Below are 16751 nucleotides of genomic sequence, written 5' to 3' on the forward strand. Positions count from 1 at the left end.
TCGTTCAAGAGACTGGGCGATTACCTCACTTGGAAATGAGTGAAGGTTGGCAACAGGAAAGACATATGGCTATAAAAAGAATCCCTGCTGCAATGTAGTCTTGTGAGACCCATGCAAATATGAAGAAGTAGGCATGAAAACAAGGATGATTAGCTGCATACATTAGCACTGAGTTGTTACGGTCACTTCCCCTGGTGAAGCGGATTGGCTTGTGAGTGCCCTGTGCCAGTGCCGTGTTAAAAGCTCTTGTGCTAGTGTCATGATAAAGCTGCTGTGCCAATGCCATGTAATAGCTCCTGTGCCAGCAACACATTAAAATAAAAAAAGAAAGGCACTTGTGCGGGTGCCATGTAAAAAGCTCCTAGCACACTCTGCAGAGTGGTTGGCGTTAGGAAAGGCATCCAGCTGTCGAAACTAAGCCAAAACAGACTGGAGCCTGGTGCAACTCTCCAGGTTGTCAGCTCTGGTCAAAGCATTCAATCCATGCCAGCGCGGAAAATGGATGTGAAAGGATAATGATGTATTGTCAGTAGCTGAGTTAATCAAGCTATATTAGCATACTCTGACACTGTGGTAGCACATTATTATTAAGTGTTTTATTAGCTCAGACTCTGGGTTTAATTATGAAAAGGAGTCAAACACTAGGAAATCTAGTGGGTAGACCAAGAATAAGGTGGTTGGATTGCATCCCTTGTATCTGTTGGCTGCACTTGGGAATCCAGTGAGAAAGTGTAATGACGAATGCTTCTGATAGGACCCTATCAAAGAGGTGCCTGAGGACTTTACCTTCTAGATCCGCCTAAGAATAGAGGATGGAGAAGATGGATGGCTTCTGAGTCACCTTAGGGGCCTAGAGAAGGCAATGGGAAGCTACTCCTTGGATCTCTCTCAATGATTCTTGGGCCTTCAGTGGTGCCCCTGTAATAGTCCATCACTACATTTCCTATCAACTACTGGAAATAGCAACTAAATTGCCCTCGAGTCACACTGCCATTTTAAAGGCAGAAGGACACATTGGCTAATGGGATAATGTAGTTCTGGTTTCCCAAGGGCTGAATATAAGATATGGTGGTCATGACTGGAATACCTTTGATCTTAGGTCTGATCACTCATTGCTGATGGTGGAATGAACACCCATCTGCTGGATTAGTAGCTGTGTATCTTGGCCCCAACAACATAAATGTCTGAGATAAGTTATTGTTAATCCAATTATTATTAAAAAAACATCTTTAATGATGTAAAGGTGTTCAGTATTTACACTTTAAGGGTCCCAAATGTTTTGTAGTTCACTAAATGGCGTCTAACTCCCTCTCTATACTTGGCAAAAGGAGTAGGGGGTGGTGGTGAAAGTTTATTGTAATCAAACAACCTAATTTTGTACAGTGGTTTATTATCCATGTTTTCCTATACTATCCCATTCAACATGTTCTCCCCCACTTTTCTTTACATAGATATTTGTGTGGTCCAGTGATTTCTATTGAAACTATTAAAAACAAAAGAACTTGTATCATAAAAGTGTATTGGATCTTGCCACATTGTCAATCATGTTTCTCTTCACTGATAACACAATGCCCTGCTCAAATTTTAATTCCAACAGAAGTTGAAACTGTGTTTAGAATAGTAATATTGTTGCTGGATTAACCCTTTAGCATTCATATTACTCTGTCAATTGTAATACTCCTTTACTCTTTTACTTGTTTCAGTCATTTGACTGTGGCCATGCTGGAACACTGCCTTTAGTCGAGCAAATCGACCCCAGGACTTATTCTTTGTAAGCCTGGTACTTATTCTATCGGTCTCTTTTGCCGAACCGCTAAGTTATGGGGACGTAAACACACCAGCATCGGTTGTTAAGCGAAGTTGGGGGAACAAACATAGACACACAAACATATACACACACATACATATATATATATATATATATATATATATATATATACATATATACGACAGGCTTCTTTCAGTTTCCGTCTACCAAATCCACTCACAAGGCTTTGGTCGGCCCAAGGCTATAGTAGAAGACACTTGCCCAAAGTGCCACGCAGTGGGACTGAACCCAGAACCATGTGGTTGGTAGGCAAGCTACTTACCACACAGCCACTCCTTATTTATTCACATTGTTTTGTATTACTCATACATTATGTTGTAGCTTCAAGATTTCAATGATGTGATTGTTTATTTTTAGAATGACATTGTAGGGTAGATGGTGTGAAAGGCCTGATCTGTCCAGTTTGAACATAACTGATAGAATATTTGCACTGGATGTGGCTGGTTTAAATGCTAAAGGGTTAATTTTTTTTTATTAGAAAAATTAATACCTTTCTTCTCTAAACACCCACAGTGTTTAGCAGGGTTGCAGGCGTTGCATTCCTGCCCACTGAAACTTAAACCCCTGATGGTTAGGTTTCCTCCACACAGTCCACTAAAACCCCAGTTTTCATATGTGTTTATTGGCAAGAAGCCATTAAAGAATTTCACTAAGAGTTTAAGACTTGTTGGCTGACCTCAGTTTTGTTTGGCCTGAATGTGGAACATTACCACATGCAGATAATTCTTGGGGACCACATGTGAGAGCTGGGTGCCGGGTGGGAGCCAGTGACAGAAGTTATCCTGAAAAGGATTTGGAAGGTAGACCTACTAAATGTTCTGTCTTTCTCTGACTCCCCAAACCTCCTATGAGGTCTTTACTAATGTGGTTCAGTAACTGATAAACGGCTAGATATGACTTGCATGGTTCTACTAGCAATATTATCAGTCAACAGGTACACAACATGATTAATTGTCATCTTAAGACTAACAGTGACCTAACACTTGGAGTGTATTATTGTTAGTTTTGGTAACCACTTGGTATAATAGTGCTGTCCTTTCCAGTCTGTTGTGGGATACGAAATTAGATAAAAAATACGTTGCAAAATTGCATCACTGCTGTGTTCATAGCTTTACATACGCAATACTTATGTGTATATAGATTTATATGCACATTTTAAAAAAATCTAGTCTGCACAACAGCATCCATGAATGAAATCCCCTCCAAATTTCTACAAAAAGTATAAATTCTGGTCAACTCTGTAAATGATTATAGGACAGAATTTACCATAGCAGTGTTTTCCAATTTTTCAAAGACACTGATACCATTTATTTCACTAAAGATAATACACCACTACATTAGAGAGAGAGAGGTTTTTTCTTAAAAACTGTCATATATTTCAGAAATATATTCAAACAGCAAATAATTCAAAGTTAAAGCAGTTTCGAATTATCAGCTGAATAACCAGAAACATGTTACTTGAAGTGCTTGGATTAGGAGTTTTCAGTTATTATGTATTAAAGAACACTCTATACTTATGTATAGAATTCTCTAATTTATCACTCTTTGGTGAATCAACAGATTTGTGTGTTTATTTTGTATTCATTATCATCGTCGTTTAACGTCTGCTTTCCATGCTAGCATGGGCTGGACGATTTGACTGAGGACTGGTGGACCAGGAGGCGACACCAGGCTCCAATCTGATTTGGCAGTTTCTACAGCTGGATGCCCTTCATAACGCCAACCACTCTGAGAGTGTAGTGGGTGCTTTTACGTGCCACCGGCATGAAGGCCAGTCAGGCGATACTGGCGACGGCCACGCTCGAAATGCTGTATTTTATATGCCACCTGCACAGGTGCCAGTCCAGCGGCACTGGCAATGTTCTCGCTCGAATGTCTTTTCACATACCACTGGCACAAGTGTCAGGGAGGCAACGTTGGTAACGATCAACGGCCATGCTCGAAATGGTGTATTTTATGTGTCACCTACATCATAAGAATTTAGAAACTTTGAAAGATGTAAAATAATTTGTTTTTAACAGTTGAATTTGAAGTAGATAAAGCTATGAATAAATGTAAATATTAGGTTATCTATCCAAGGGGTGGGATTCAGTTTATAGCCTTAAGGTCAACTGTTAAAAATGAACACACACACACACACGAAAAAAGAAAACATTGTCTAGCCCTTAAATAAAATGTATTCAGGCTCACACACAAGTAGTCCTTGCACATGAAGAGCAGAAATATTTTGGGCTTAGACAATTTTGCAACACACCTTTCTGTTTGTCACTATGCTACAATTTGAGTTGCCATCGTTATTATTATCTTAGCACAGTACACTACAGATGTCAGGTCACTATTCGTCTTAAGGTGATACTAATACTCTGGTGTACTTGTTGAGTGGTTATATTACTGCTGGGGCTGAGAGTAGTTGTAATCAGTGAAGTCCTTTTAGGGGCTTATCACTCTATACATGTAAAGATTGGGTTTGGAAGAAGAAGAAAAAAATGAAGTTGCCAAATAAGTCTTCTAAACTGGGTAGAAATTCCCATTAAACATTGTTAGTATTATATTGTGGTTGGGTAACCGAATGACTCAGAAAACCTGTATATATGATTTATTGTTAAGAGTGGTCTGTATTCAGTTTTATTTGGTTGTCACTTCTATTAACACTTGAATAATATAGTGAAGAAAATACCTCTTTGTTATTGCTGTACCTACCTTCTTCCCATCCTTTTTCTTATTTACCCATTTATTAACGTAAAAGTTAATTTATAGACGGTAGGAATAGTAGTAATAATAATAATAATGATTATAAGTGTGACCTTAGAAGTAGTTTGATTCTGTATAGGAAAACTTGCAAAATCAATTTATACTGCAATAATTTTATATACTGGTTGTTGCTGTTTGGCAACAACCGGAAATATTCCAACCATAAACCTTTAGTATTTAAACCAGCCATGTCAGGCCTAAACATTCAGTTTTTTGTTCATAGTGACTAGATCAGGCCTTGCATGCCTATCCTGCAATGTCATTCTAAAAATAGTCACATTGAAATCTCAAAGCTATGAGATAGTTTGTGATTATTTCAAAACAATGTGAATAAATAAGCATTACATTTTGACAGTAATCTGAGTGCTTAAGTGTTAAATGTCTTTTTAGTAGGCGATGCGTCTATCTTAATTGTCCTTCCTTGTTTTTGTAAGATAGTTGGGTGTGATTCGAGGGAATTTGGTTGCACTTCTAGTAATCATCATGTAGACTTCATTCTCAGCTCACCTTATACACTTAGTGACTGTTATACTATATAGGTAGGTACACTGCTATCATCATTAATTCAGAGAGGTATTTTGAGGAATGATGCAAAGATTATATTGTGGTAGTGTTCTTGATGAATGTAGAACAAGCAGTTAATCCTTTCATTAGTTTTATATATCTAATAAAATGTGTTGCCCTTATGTTTTAATTAACTGTTTAGCATTTGAACCGGCCATATCCAGCTCAAATATTCTGTTTTATGTTAAAAATGACCAGATCAAGTTTCTCGCACTAATCATAAATTGCCATTCTAGAAATATAGAATCACGTCAATGAAATCTTGAAGCTATAAGATAATGTGTTTTTAATTGAAAATAATGTGAATAAATAAGTATTGCATTTGACAGGGTTAGAGTTGGCAAGTTATAGTAAAATAACTTTTTTTTTTTTTGTTTCTGAAGCCAGGTGTTTGAAAGCTAACAAAACGTTTTTGCATAAAATTATGCCAGAATATTTTCATTTTAAATATGAACCACCTTCGAAATGGGTTGGTTGTCAAGCAGTGGTTAGCCACGCATGCACACAGCACACACACACGTGTGCATGCATGCGATGGGCTTTCAGTTTCTGTCTACCAAATCCACTCACAAGACTTTGGTTGGCCCAGTCTGGTTTAGGTGAGCAAAAGAGAGAGACCCTCAGACCAGACAGATCAACATATTCAATTGTTTTGACAATAAATTGTTGTATTTTAGTAATATTTTAACAACAAATACCTTATTATTTACTCTTTTACTTGTTTGTCATTTGACTGTGGCCATGCTGGAGTGCTACCTTTAGTCAAACGAATCAACCCCAGGACTTATTCTTTGTAAGCCTAGTACTTATTATATCAGTCTCTTTTGCCAAACTGCTAAGTTATGAGGACATAAACACACCAAGATCAGTTGGTTTTCTAGTAAGAAATATGTTAAGAAAATAAAATAAAAACCAACAAAAAAATCCCACCTACAGCATAGTTATCCACTCCTCTTTATTTTTTACAATTTTGTGGTTGTGCCAGAAGGAGGAGGGTACTAGGACTTCTAAAGTCAATACGGTGTGATTTACTCTCTCCTCTGTCCTGATTGAGCTGAGTTATGATCAAAGACTGTGTGTTAGGATTGTGACTTGTCTTAAATCTCACACCTTGTTTATCTAGAATTTGCATTATTCCATGTATCCTGCTTTAAGATGGGTGTGATTTGGTGGTTATCTCTAGCAAGTCAAGTGACCACTTAAAGGGCTTCCTCATTAGCTTGGTAACTCCGAGATTGCATGAGTATATTTACTAAGCTTACTTTCTCTAGAGTAGAACAGATATCTAGTCTAAATGCTTGCGATAAAAGGGACCCCAGCTAAGGGCCCCTAAGGACAAAGGCGTTGGTGTTAAACTAGGCGATAACCCCAGACAACCTAGTACCTTAATTGAATCTAGTGGATAGAAACTGTTGAAGCTGGTTGTGTATATTCATGTGTGTGTACACACGCACAGATGCATGCACAAAAACGGACAAAATGCACACATGCACGCACTCAGTCACACAGGCGCGGACACGCAGACTCGTACACTGACGCAGATAGCTGTGCACACGCATGTAGACATGCTCACACACACACACACACACACACACACACACAACCTAACTGAATCTGGTGGATAGAAACTGTTGGAGCCGGTTGTGTATATTCATGTGTGTGTACACAGACGCATGCACAGACTAACAGAATGCACGCATGCACACGCACGCTCGCTCACACGCGCACAGTCAGACACAGGTGCGCACATGCTGACACAGACGCGCGCACACACACACGCAGACACACACAGGCACGCACAAGCACAGGCACACTCAGGCACAAATGGACACAGATATACACATGCACACACACACAAATATACACATACACACACATGCACACACACACATATATATATATGTACATATATATTTTCAGGTGTGTGTGTGTGTGTGTATATATATGTTTATGTCTCTGTTTGCTTGCCCCCTTCCACCACTTGACAACTGGTGTTGGTTTATGTCCCCATAATTTAATGGTTTGACAAAAGTGGCTGATAGAATAAGTACCAAACTTTAAAAAAATTAAATTTTAAAAAATGAGTACTGGAGTTGATTTGTTTAACTAAACCCTTTAAGGCAGTGCTCCAGCATGACTGCAATCCATTGACTGAAACCCGTAAAATCTCTGTGTAGTCATGTGTGTACTAGAATTTTTCACTTGACTGTTAGACGGTTAATAGAATCTTTTTGATTAAATTTCTAATTAAATTCATTGAATATAAATGGAAAACCACTTTGAATATGCCAAGCCCATTTCTCTTTTAATTTAACTTCCTTGATCAAAATTTCCGAAAAACAAGTGACACATACTTTATGATAAGTTCTTGAAGTTTTCTATTAACTGTAGTAGTTTATCAATAAAATTCTCTATAAAAACTAGCTTATATGAAGTTTTAAGTGTAAAATATCAAGTTGTAAAAATATGGTTAAAATAAACTATTGTTCAGCACCCACTTGTACATGCACAATGGCCTTTTAATTTTCATCTGCCAAAGGCTATAATTGGAGGACACTTGGCCAGGGTGCCATACAGTGTAACTGAACCTAGAACCATGTGGTTAAGAAACATCTTTTTGTAAGTGTTTCTCTAATGAAATACATAGATTACATGTTTCAATTTAGTTAAAATGATTAAACATTTGTTGTTGTACTTGGGGATGGTCATATTGCTAGTTTAGCCAATAAAAACACAGGCACTGTATATTTGGTGTTAATTTGCTTCAGCTTTATATTACATTACATTAATCCTATTTCGGCCAGAGTTCTTTCGTCACACTTCTGTGACCTCATCAGTGGTCCTTTGCTTTCTTCTATCTTATGTGTGTCCCACCTTGCTAACTATCAGCCATTTTTTCCAACTTAAAAAAGCCCTGAAAAACCCAAAAGTTGTTACATAAAGTTATGGGCAATTTCAGTTTTACTTTAGAATGAAAATCTTAGTGTTGTAGGTCCAGAATCAGCCTGAGATGGGTTGAGGTTCTAAAGGACTAAACTGTGATAACTGAAATGGTGTTAGTGACCAGGATGTATGTTTATGTTTATATAATGTTATAAGAAAGTAAAAATTGAATGAAAGCAACATTGTTGTGAACGACTCTTGGTTTTTCTCTGATGTAATCTTAATTTGTTTATGTTTCCATTTTCTTTCAGATTATGTTTCATTTTGAAATTAACTTAAAGTGAGCTGTGATCAGCTATTTAAAATGCCAATCCAAGCACCACAGTGGACAGACTTTCTGTCTTGTCCAGTTTGCTGTAATTTGTTCAATGAACAGTATTATCGTCCTATCAGTCTGGGCTGTGGTCACACAGTGTGCAAGAGCTGTCTCTCGAAACTTCATTCTAAGAAGTGTCTATTTGATCAGAGTATAATTTCCCGCACCATTGAAGAATTGCCTGTAAACTATGCACTGCTGCAGCTGGTCGGTACAGCCATTCCTGAGAAAGAGACCATTACTATAAGTGATCGATCTGAGCACTGCAGATCATATGAGTCTGCTAATCGATGCATTGAACAGTTAGCTGTGTATCTAAAACCTTTTTCTGCAGGTAAGGCAACATTTTAATAATACGTCTTTTGTTTTTGTAACTAGAAGCAGGTATGGCTGTTGAGAAGTGTCTTCTACTAAAGTCCTGGGTTTCCCAGAGCCTTGTGAATGGATTTATTAGACACAAAATAAAAGTAGCCCATTGTGTGTGTGTGTGTGTGTGTGTGTGTGCACGGGCATAGCTGTTTGGTAAGAAGTTTGTTTCTCAACAGCTTGGATTTGGGTTCAGTCTCATTGCATGTCACCTCTGGCGAGTGTTTTCTACTATAGTCCCAGAGTGACAAAAGTCTTGTGAATGTACTTGGTAGACAGAAACTAAAAGAAGCCTCATGTGTGTGACATACACACATTATTATTCAACTAGTGTCATTTGTTAAATGTTACATTGCCTAGTAACAGATGAGTGTTGGCACATGAAGGCTGAAGAAAATCTGCCTCAAGAGATTTTTGTCTGACCCTTGCAAGCATGGACAACTGGACTTTAAAATGATGATGGTATTTTCTTCTCTATTATGTTCAAACTGACTTAGAAATCTAGTCATCATCATCTTTGTCATTTCATGTTCAGCTTCATGCTGCTGTGCATTGGATAGTTTGATAGGATTTAAAGAATGTGGAGGACAATGTCATATCCATTGCCTACTTTAGCATAGTTTCCATGATTGAGTGCCCTTCATCATGCCAGTCATTTTACTGTGTGCAGTGACCATGTTTTTTTTTCTTGGACTTTTTATCTATGAGTGTGTTTGTGTTTACACACGCACACATTTGCTCTCTCTCTCTCTCTCTGTCTCTCTCTCTCTCCTTCTCACTCACAGAAGGATGCGAGTGATACACGTATTCATCCATGTGTTAATGCATGTGTACTGAAACTCACTTATGCTAATACACAAAGATGAGCTGACTGGTGAAATATGAAATGAAGTGCCTTGCTCAAAAGCACAATGCACTGCTCAGTAATGGAATTGACCTCATGACCTTTATAAGCCAAACACCCTACTCCCTAGGCCACACATCTGTATCAACTTGCAACTACATAGGTATCTTAAGCATTTATGAAAACATGGCTTGTTCCGGTGGCACGTGAAAAGACATTCGAGCGAGGTCGTTGCCAGTGCCGCTGGACATGGCTCCTGTGCAGGTGGCACGTAAAATACACCATTTTGAGCGTGATCATTGCTAGTACCACCTGACTGGCCTTCGTGCCGGTGGCACATAAAAGCACCCACTGCACTCTTGGAGTGGTTGGCATTAGGAAAGGCATCCAACTGTAGAAACTCTGCCAAATCAGATTGGAGCCTGGTGTAGCCATCTGGTTTACCAGTCCTCAGTCAAATCGCCCAACCCATGCTAGCATGGAAAGCGGATGTTAAACGATGATGATGATGATGGTATGTTACCAAACCTTGCTTGCTTTACCATTCAAGCATTGCTATCAATTTAATCAATTTTACTACTTTATGTCCCTCCCCTCATATTTGTGGTTGCGTTCGTTCCTATGTTTAAAGCTGTTATTGTATTGTGTAATTAAAATTAATATTGAATAAGTTTTCATTTTCTCTTTTTTCTTGTTTCATTTACTTCTTTGGGTTCTGATGCGACTAGGTGCTGGAAACACAAATGCTATTCTTAGCAGACCAATGCAGAGAAAGCTGGTGGCCCTGGTTAACTGTCAGTTAATTGAAGAGGAAGGACGTGCTCGTGCCATGCGTGCTGCACGCTCTTTGAGTGAAAGAACAGTTACCGAGCTTATCTTACAGCACCAGAATCCACAACAGCTATCGGCTAATCTCTGGGCAGCTGTCCGTGCAAGGGGATGCCAATTTTTAGGACCAGGTAATATTGTTGTTTAACCCTTCAGCATTCAGGTTCCTTTGTGAAATGTATTGATTATTTATTTATTAATCGCACATCTTGTAGCTTCAAAATTTCAATGGTGTGTTTTTATAGTTTTCAACTGACATTGTAGGAAGGATTGGATTGGGTCAGTTTTAACATAAAACAGGTAGAATATTTGGGCTGGATATGGCGGGATTAAATGCTAAAGGATTAATATTTAACCCTTTGATACCAACCTAACCCTGGTGCTATGATAAAAACACCTTGTTTTAAAGTGATCTAAATTAAAATTTTAAAAATTTCTCATATTAATTTGTTCCAAACCCCAGCTTAATGATTTTACTATGTTATTTTACTAAGTTCTTCATTATTTTCAAAATTAATTGTAAACCTTTTAATACCAACTTGCCCAAAACTACATGTGGTTCTTTGATAAAAACTTCTTGTTTTAAACTGATGTAAATTAAAACGTTCAATCAAAATTTCATGTTAATTTGTTTGAAACATCAACTTAACTCTTTAGTATTCATTTTATTCTCTCAAATGTGATGCTTATTTATTCACATTGTTTTGAAGTTATCATGCAAGATCATGTAGCTTTGATATTTTGATGAAATGATTTTTTTGAATGACATTGTAGAGTAGGTGTGAGAGGTTGAATCTGGCTAGTTTGAACATAAAACAAGATACAATATTTGGGCCTGATATGTCCTGTTTAAGTGTTGAACGATTAATAACAACAAAGTTATTTTAATAATTTCTTCATTATGTTCAAAATTTATTGAAACAAAGGCAGTATATTCCAATGAGTGTATGCTAACAGAGTTAAAACTAGTCTATCTTTTAGGACCACATATATGCTTGAAGTTTACTTGCCAAACATAAAGATTTCTTCAAATTAATACATAGATTAGGTATTTTGTGAGGTATATGCAATTCTTGTTATTTTAGTATGATGTTTTATTTCTCTTTCTATAGCTATGCAAGAAGAAGTGCTGAAACTAATTCTTCTTGCTTTAGAAGATGGATCAGCACTATCCCGCAAAGTGCTTGTCCTTTTTGTTGTACAGCGACTTGAACCACAATACCCACAAGCTTCTAAGACAGCTATTGGTCACGTAGTACAGCTACTCTATCGAGCTTCTTGCTTCAAGGTAAGCATAATTTTCTTTTGTTGTTGTCTAACTCCAGTTCAGCAATGATCTCATCCTTTTGCATATTAACCCTTTTGATGCTAGTCCACCTGAAACTACCTTTGAATCTATAATACACTCTCTCTTTTTTTAAAGTGAGGTAATTTAATATGCACCTTCAAAATTTCATGTTAATTTATATTCCAAATCCCAGCTTGATAATGAGTTATTTTAGTAAATTCTTCATTATCTTCAAAATTAACTGAAAGTCAGTGGATTTCATCAGAAATATGTAACAAAAGGGTCAAGGAATATATATACACACACACACACACACACACACACACACACCCTTAATTACTTTTTCATATGGTGATCAGTAGGATATTATCTGCATGGGTCACACAGAATTTGTTGGGGCAGATTTCCTATGGCCTGATGCCTTTCCTAGCCACCAACCCTGTTTCCAAGCAAAATATTTCCCCATAGCCAGGATGTTTTTGCACAATATTGGAAATGGACACTGCTAGTATGTCGGTGATACTCATTTGCAGCTACCACATTTGGGAGATGATTCCATCTTCCAAATCCAAGTCCAATCACAAGGCATTGGTTTGCTCAGGGTTATAGTAGACACCCAGTGTGCCATGTAAGAAGACTGAACTCAAAGCCATGTGGTTGGGAAGCAAACTTCTTGATCACTCACTCTCTTTCTCTCTCTCTGTGTCTCTGTCTGTCTGTGTAATCATATCTTCTGTACAACAACACCTGTTTCTGTCCTCACTCTCTCTCTGATTGGGTAACCATGTATCTCCTCTACAGCAAGACGCCTGTTTCTATTCAACTCTGACACTCTAACCTCTCATCATCTGGCACAAGGCTATCTCTTCCAATGCCCCCTCCCTTCAAATCTTTGTTTTGCAAGTTACTTGGTGACCCTACTATCAGTGCTGGTGCATTCAGGCCACACTATAAAGTGGTTAGTGTTTGGAAGGGCTGTAAAAACCATGCCGAAACAGGCCTTGCCAGTTCTGGTACCAGTCCACTCTATTAGGTGGTTGGTGTTAGGAAGGGCATCCAGCCATAAAACCCTTGCCAAAACGGACAGTGAAGCTTTGTGCAGTCTTCTGCCTAGCCAGCCCCTGTTAACCCGATCAACCCTTGTGAGCATGGAAAAGGATAATCATAAAAGTGTTAATGTTGTGTGTTTTTGAATCTATTCTTAGACATTGTTTGTCTGTTATTCAGGTTACCAAACGTGATGAGGAATCTTCTCTCATGCAACTAAAAGAAGAGTTTCGTACTTATGAAACCTTACGACGAGAACATGATGCTCAGATTGTTCAAATTGCAACAGAGGCTGGTTTAAGAATATCCCCGGATCAGTGGTCTTCTCTTTTATATGGGGACACTGCTCATAAGTCACATATGCAGTCCATCATCGACAAGGTGTGTATCTGATTTCTCCTCATTACATTTACCACACTCTCTACATTTCTATTGGATTGTTTCACATGTCTACTTTTCTTGAAAGAAAAAATAAATGAATGAAGAAACTTTAAAAAATGCAACTTCACCTTTATTGGGTGTAAAGCAGTAGTAGTTAGGTAGAGATCATTATTATTTGAGCATTGAAAGGCGTTGGGCTGGCAATATCATTAGTGCGTTGCACAAAATACTTAGTAGCATTTTTCCAGCTCTTTACATTCTGAGTTCAAATATACTTTTGCCTTTTATCCTTTTGGGGTCTTTTAAGCAAGCAGTAAAGCATCAAATGAGATATCTTGTATTTAATTACAAGCCATTATGCCCCTACCTACATCAAATCCTTGGCTTTTTTTCAGGGGTGGGAGATGTTGATAAAATAAAGTGTCAGTCAAGTACTGGGGTTGATCTAATTAACCAACTTCCTCCCTATAAATTTCAGGCCTTGTGCCTGCATTAAAAATGATTTGCTCAATTGGTTGAAGACAGACAAAAATGCTTTGCAGTATTTTTCCTGCTCTTCAAATCCTGTCAAGGTCAACTTTGTCTTTCAACCTTTTGGGATCAATAAAATAAGTACCAATCGACTTTCTCCTCTTATAAAAATTGCTGGCTTGTGTTGAAATTTGAAACCATTATAATTATCAAGGTGACAAGCTGGCCAAATGATTAGCACACTGGACAAAATGCTTGACAGCATTTCGTCCATTTTTACATTTGCCTTTCATCCTTTCAGGGTTGATAAAATAAGTACCAGTTTAGCACTGGGGTTGATATAATTGACTATCCCCTTCTCCCAAAATTTCAGGCCTTGTACCTACTGCAGGAAGGATTATTATTATTATTATTATTATTATTATTATTATTATTATTAGAGTGGAGGGCAGTGACTAACTGAATATATAGAGACTGAGAAAAATACCTTATAAATCCCACTGAACTCAACTTTGTCTTTGATCATTTTCAAATTGATAAGTACCTGTCAAATACTGGGGGGTTGGTGTACCCAACTTACCCCTGCCTCAAATTTGCAGTCTTGAAACTCTTAGGAACAATTACCAAATTGTTAGAGCAATGAACAAAAATACTTTGTGGTATTTATTCTCTTTACATCAGAGTTTAAATTTTGCTGAGATCAGTTTTGTCCTTCATCTTTCTAAGGTTAAAATAAGGTACAAAAAGTACTCTACAAAATACTGGGGTGGTTTTAATAACTAACACCTTCCTCAATTTCTGAACTTAAGTATCACAAACAATTATTTTAAGAACTATTTATATATTGCTGTTTTTCTTTTTTCATTTAAAACAAAAAATAGTTTAGATCTTTCAATTGAACAAATTGCTTTTTATTATTATTATTATTATATATTGAATTGGTCTGGAGGAAGAGACTGTGCTTGTGGCCTTTGTTAGGACCCCCAAAGTTTGGTGAAATCAACACGGTTAACATTTCTCTTGTATGGTCGCATGTAATAAAGTCTTGGGTCATTGTTCTGGAGGTGCATGGCATAGTGGTTTCAATTCCTGGACTGAGTGATGTGTTATTCTTGAGCAAAGCACTTCATCTCATGTTGCTCCAGTTCACTCAGCTGGTAAAAATGAGTAATCCTGCGACAGACTGGTGTCATGTCCAGGGAAGTATATATATATGCCAGAGAAGCCAAGAAACTAGCCCTTGTGCTCCTTACGGAATAATGTGGACTAACCAATATTCTGGAGATGAAAGATTTGGCTGAGTAGTTTTGACAGGGCCTGGTGATTGAGGTGATGAAGAGACATGTTAGTCAGGAGCACCTGGTTGGCAGTGGTATGAAATGGATCAAGTTTTAGGAGCCAAATTTGTTATAGTGGCAGTATAAAAGGTAGAGAAAAGAAACAGTATGTCTGTGAGCTAGAAGTCAGCGTATTTGGTGAGAGTTGTGTCAATTAACCAGGTGCCCTTTCTTGGACGTGGTCTAGGATGCCTGTAGTATGTGAGCTTGTCACTGTGTAAGTTTATATTAAAACCCCTTATCTGAAAAACTAGTTGAAGTTTGGCAGCAGGAAGAGCATTCTGCCTAAAGATCAATTTCCCCGTTCAGGCCATGCTTGCATGAATGTAATAATAACTTCTCCTAAGGTTGGGAAGGGACACCAGGTTGGTATATATCTTGCTACACTTACATGCACTATGTGTATATATATATATATATATATATATATATATATATATATATATATATATATATACACACATCTTTTGGACTTCATTGTTTTTCATCTTCATTGCTATTTCAGACTAAAACTTCTTCGTGTATTTTTTCTTTTTGTACTAAGCACTACATAGATTTTAAGAAGTTACTCTTAATGCTGTCAGGTTTTTTTTCTATTATTAAGAAGTGAAGACAAACAAGACAAAAAGTCCTAGGGATTTTTAAAACTTTTTTTTTCTTTCTTTTTTCCAATGTGACTATTTTAAATTGATCATAACTTTTCAATGTATTTGACTTTAACTTGAAGTTGTGTAATGTGAACACATTAGGGGCCTAGTGGGAACTGAAACACAAACAATGTGTGAGAAAGATCGTTTTGCCTCGTTTAGCTATTTGGTATTTGAAGCTATTGGTTTCGACATAAGCTAACTCATTTCAGAGTTGTGCGCACTATTCGCAAGCCAAGAAGAAAGAACCGTTTGACATGAGCTGCAGCTAACCTTTTGAAATATATATAGTGTTAAGCACAAAAATGAAAAATGACACTGAGTAATAATCTGAAATTCCTATGAAGCTTTCCATCTGCTCACATCTAGAAGCAAGAAAAAGGTATATTTTTGTTTCATGACTACTTTCAAATAGGTTCATTATTTATATCCTATGATTTTCATTGGGCTAATTGTGAATCTTTTTAAACAATCCAGTCCAGTTTGTTAAGATTAGTCAAGTTGTTTAGGTTTATTATACTAGTGATTGTTTATATTGGCTCTATGTACTCAGTTGTTATAAGCAAGCTGTTAGAATAATCATTGCTGAAATATATATTCAATGGAGGTGGGAGGGCCATGTTAATATTTTTTTTTTGTATGACCTGACATGTAGGAGAGGAGGGGGAGGGGGAGTTAGAGTAGTTTCCTGTTGTCAGCTGTTGTGCAAACAGTGTTGAAGTTTCACCAAATCTATAACCCCACCTTGGGAGGATTTATATCATTTTAGAGGGTTTTTTTTTTTTTAATAAGAATATTAGGCCAAAGAACTGATGTATTTAAATTTGGAAATGAAATGTAAAAATTTAGTCACCAAAGTGATTGTTCTTTTACTTATGCAGTCAGACTAGTTTAAATGTTAACCACGAAGTTCTCTGAGTCTTGTTGTAGCTGGTGTTACTCCTACAATAAAGGGGTAGATTTGAGCTGGCACCTCTTCCTCTTTACCTCTTTTGTTTTCAAATCCTCATTGAGCTTTTGTGATCACACTACTCTTCATCCCTCTCACTTTGTCTATCTCTCTTTCCATCAATGAATGAATAATTTCACGGTCCGGTGACAGACCGATTCCTGTACCTAGAAAAGCCATATTTTTTTATC

The 16751-nt window shown here is 37.3% G+C and overlaps 1 protein-coding gene across 3 annotated transcripts in view; it reads left to right on the top strand.

Moving 5' to 3' along the window:
- The window catches only part of LOC106879064 (uncharacterized), a 94071-nt gene that overhangs the window by 49486 nt on the left and 27834 nt on the right, over nt 1-16751 (top strand). For all 3 annotated transcript variants that reach the window (XM_089338938.1, XM_089338936.1, XM_089338937.1), the window contains exons 2-5: nt 8338-8736; nt 10341-10571; nt 11553-11728; nt 12956-13156. In XM_089338938.1, coding sequence (XP_089195064.1) covers nt 8391-8736; nt 10341-10571; nt 11553-11728; nt 12956-13156 — 954 coding nt within the window. In that variant the 5' untranslated portion in view covers nt 8338-8390. The remainder of the gene's footprint in view (nt 1-8337; nt 8737-10340; nt 10572-11552; nt 11729-12955; nt 13157-16751) is intronic.

Source organism: Octopus bimaculoides, chromosome 21 (assembly GCF_046866305.1).
Source record: "Octopus bimaculoides isolate indiv1 chromosome 21, ASM4686630v1, whole genome shotgun sequence".
NCBI lineage: Eukaryota > Metazoa > Mollusca > Cephalopoda > Octopoda > Octopodidae > Octopus > Octopus bimaculoides.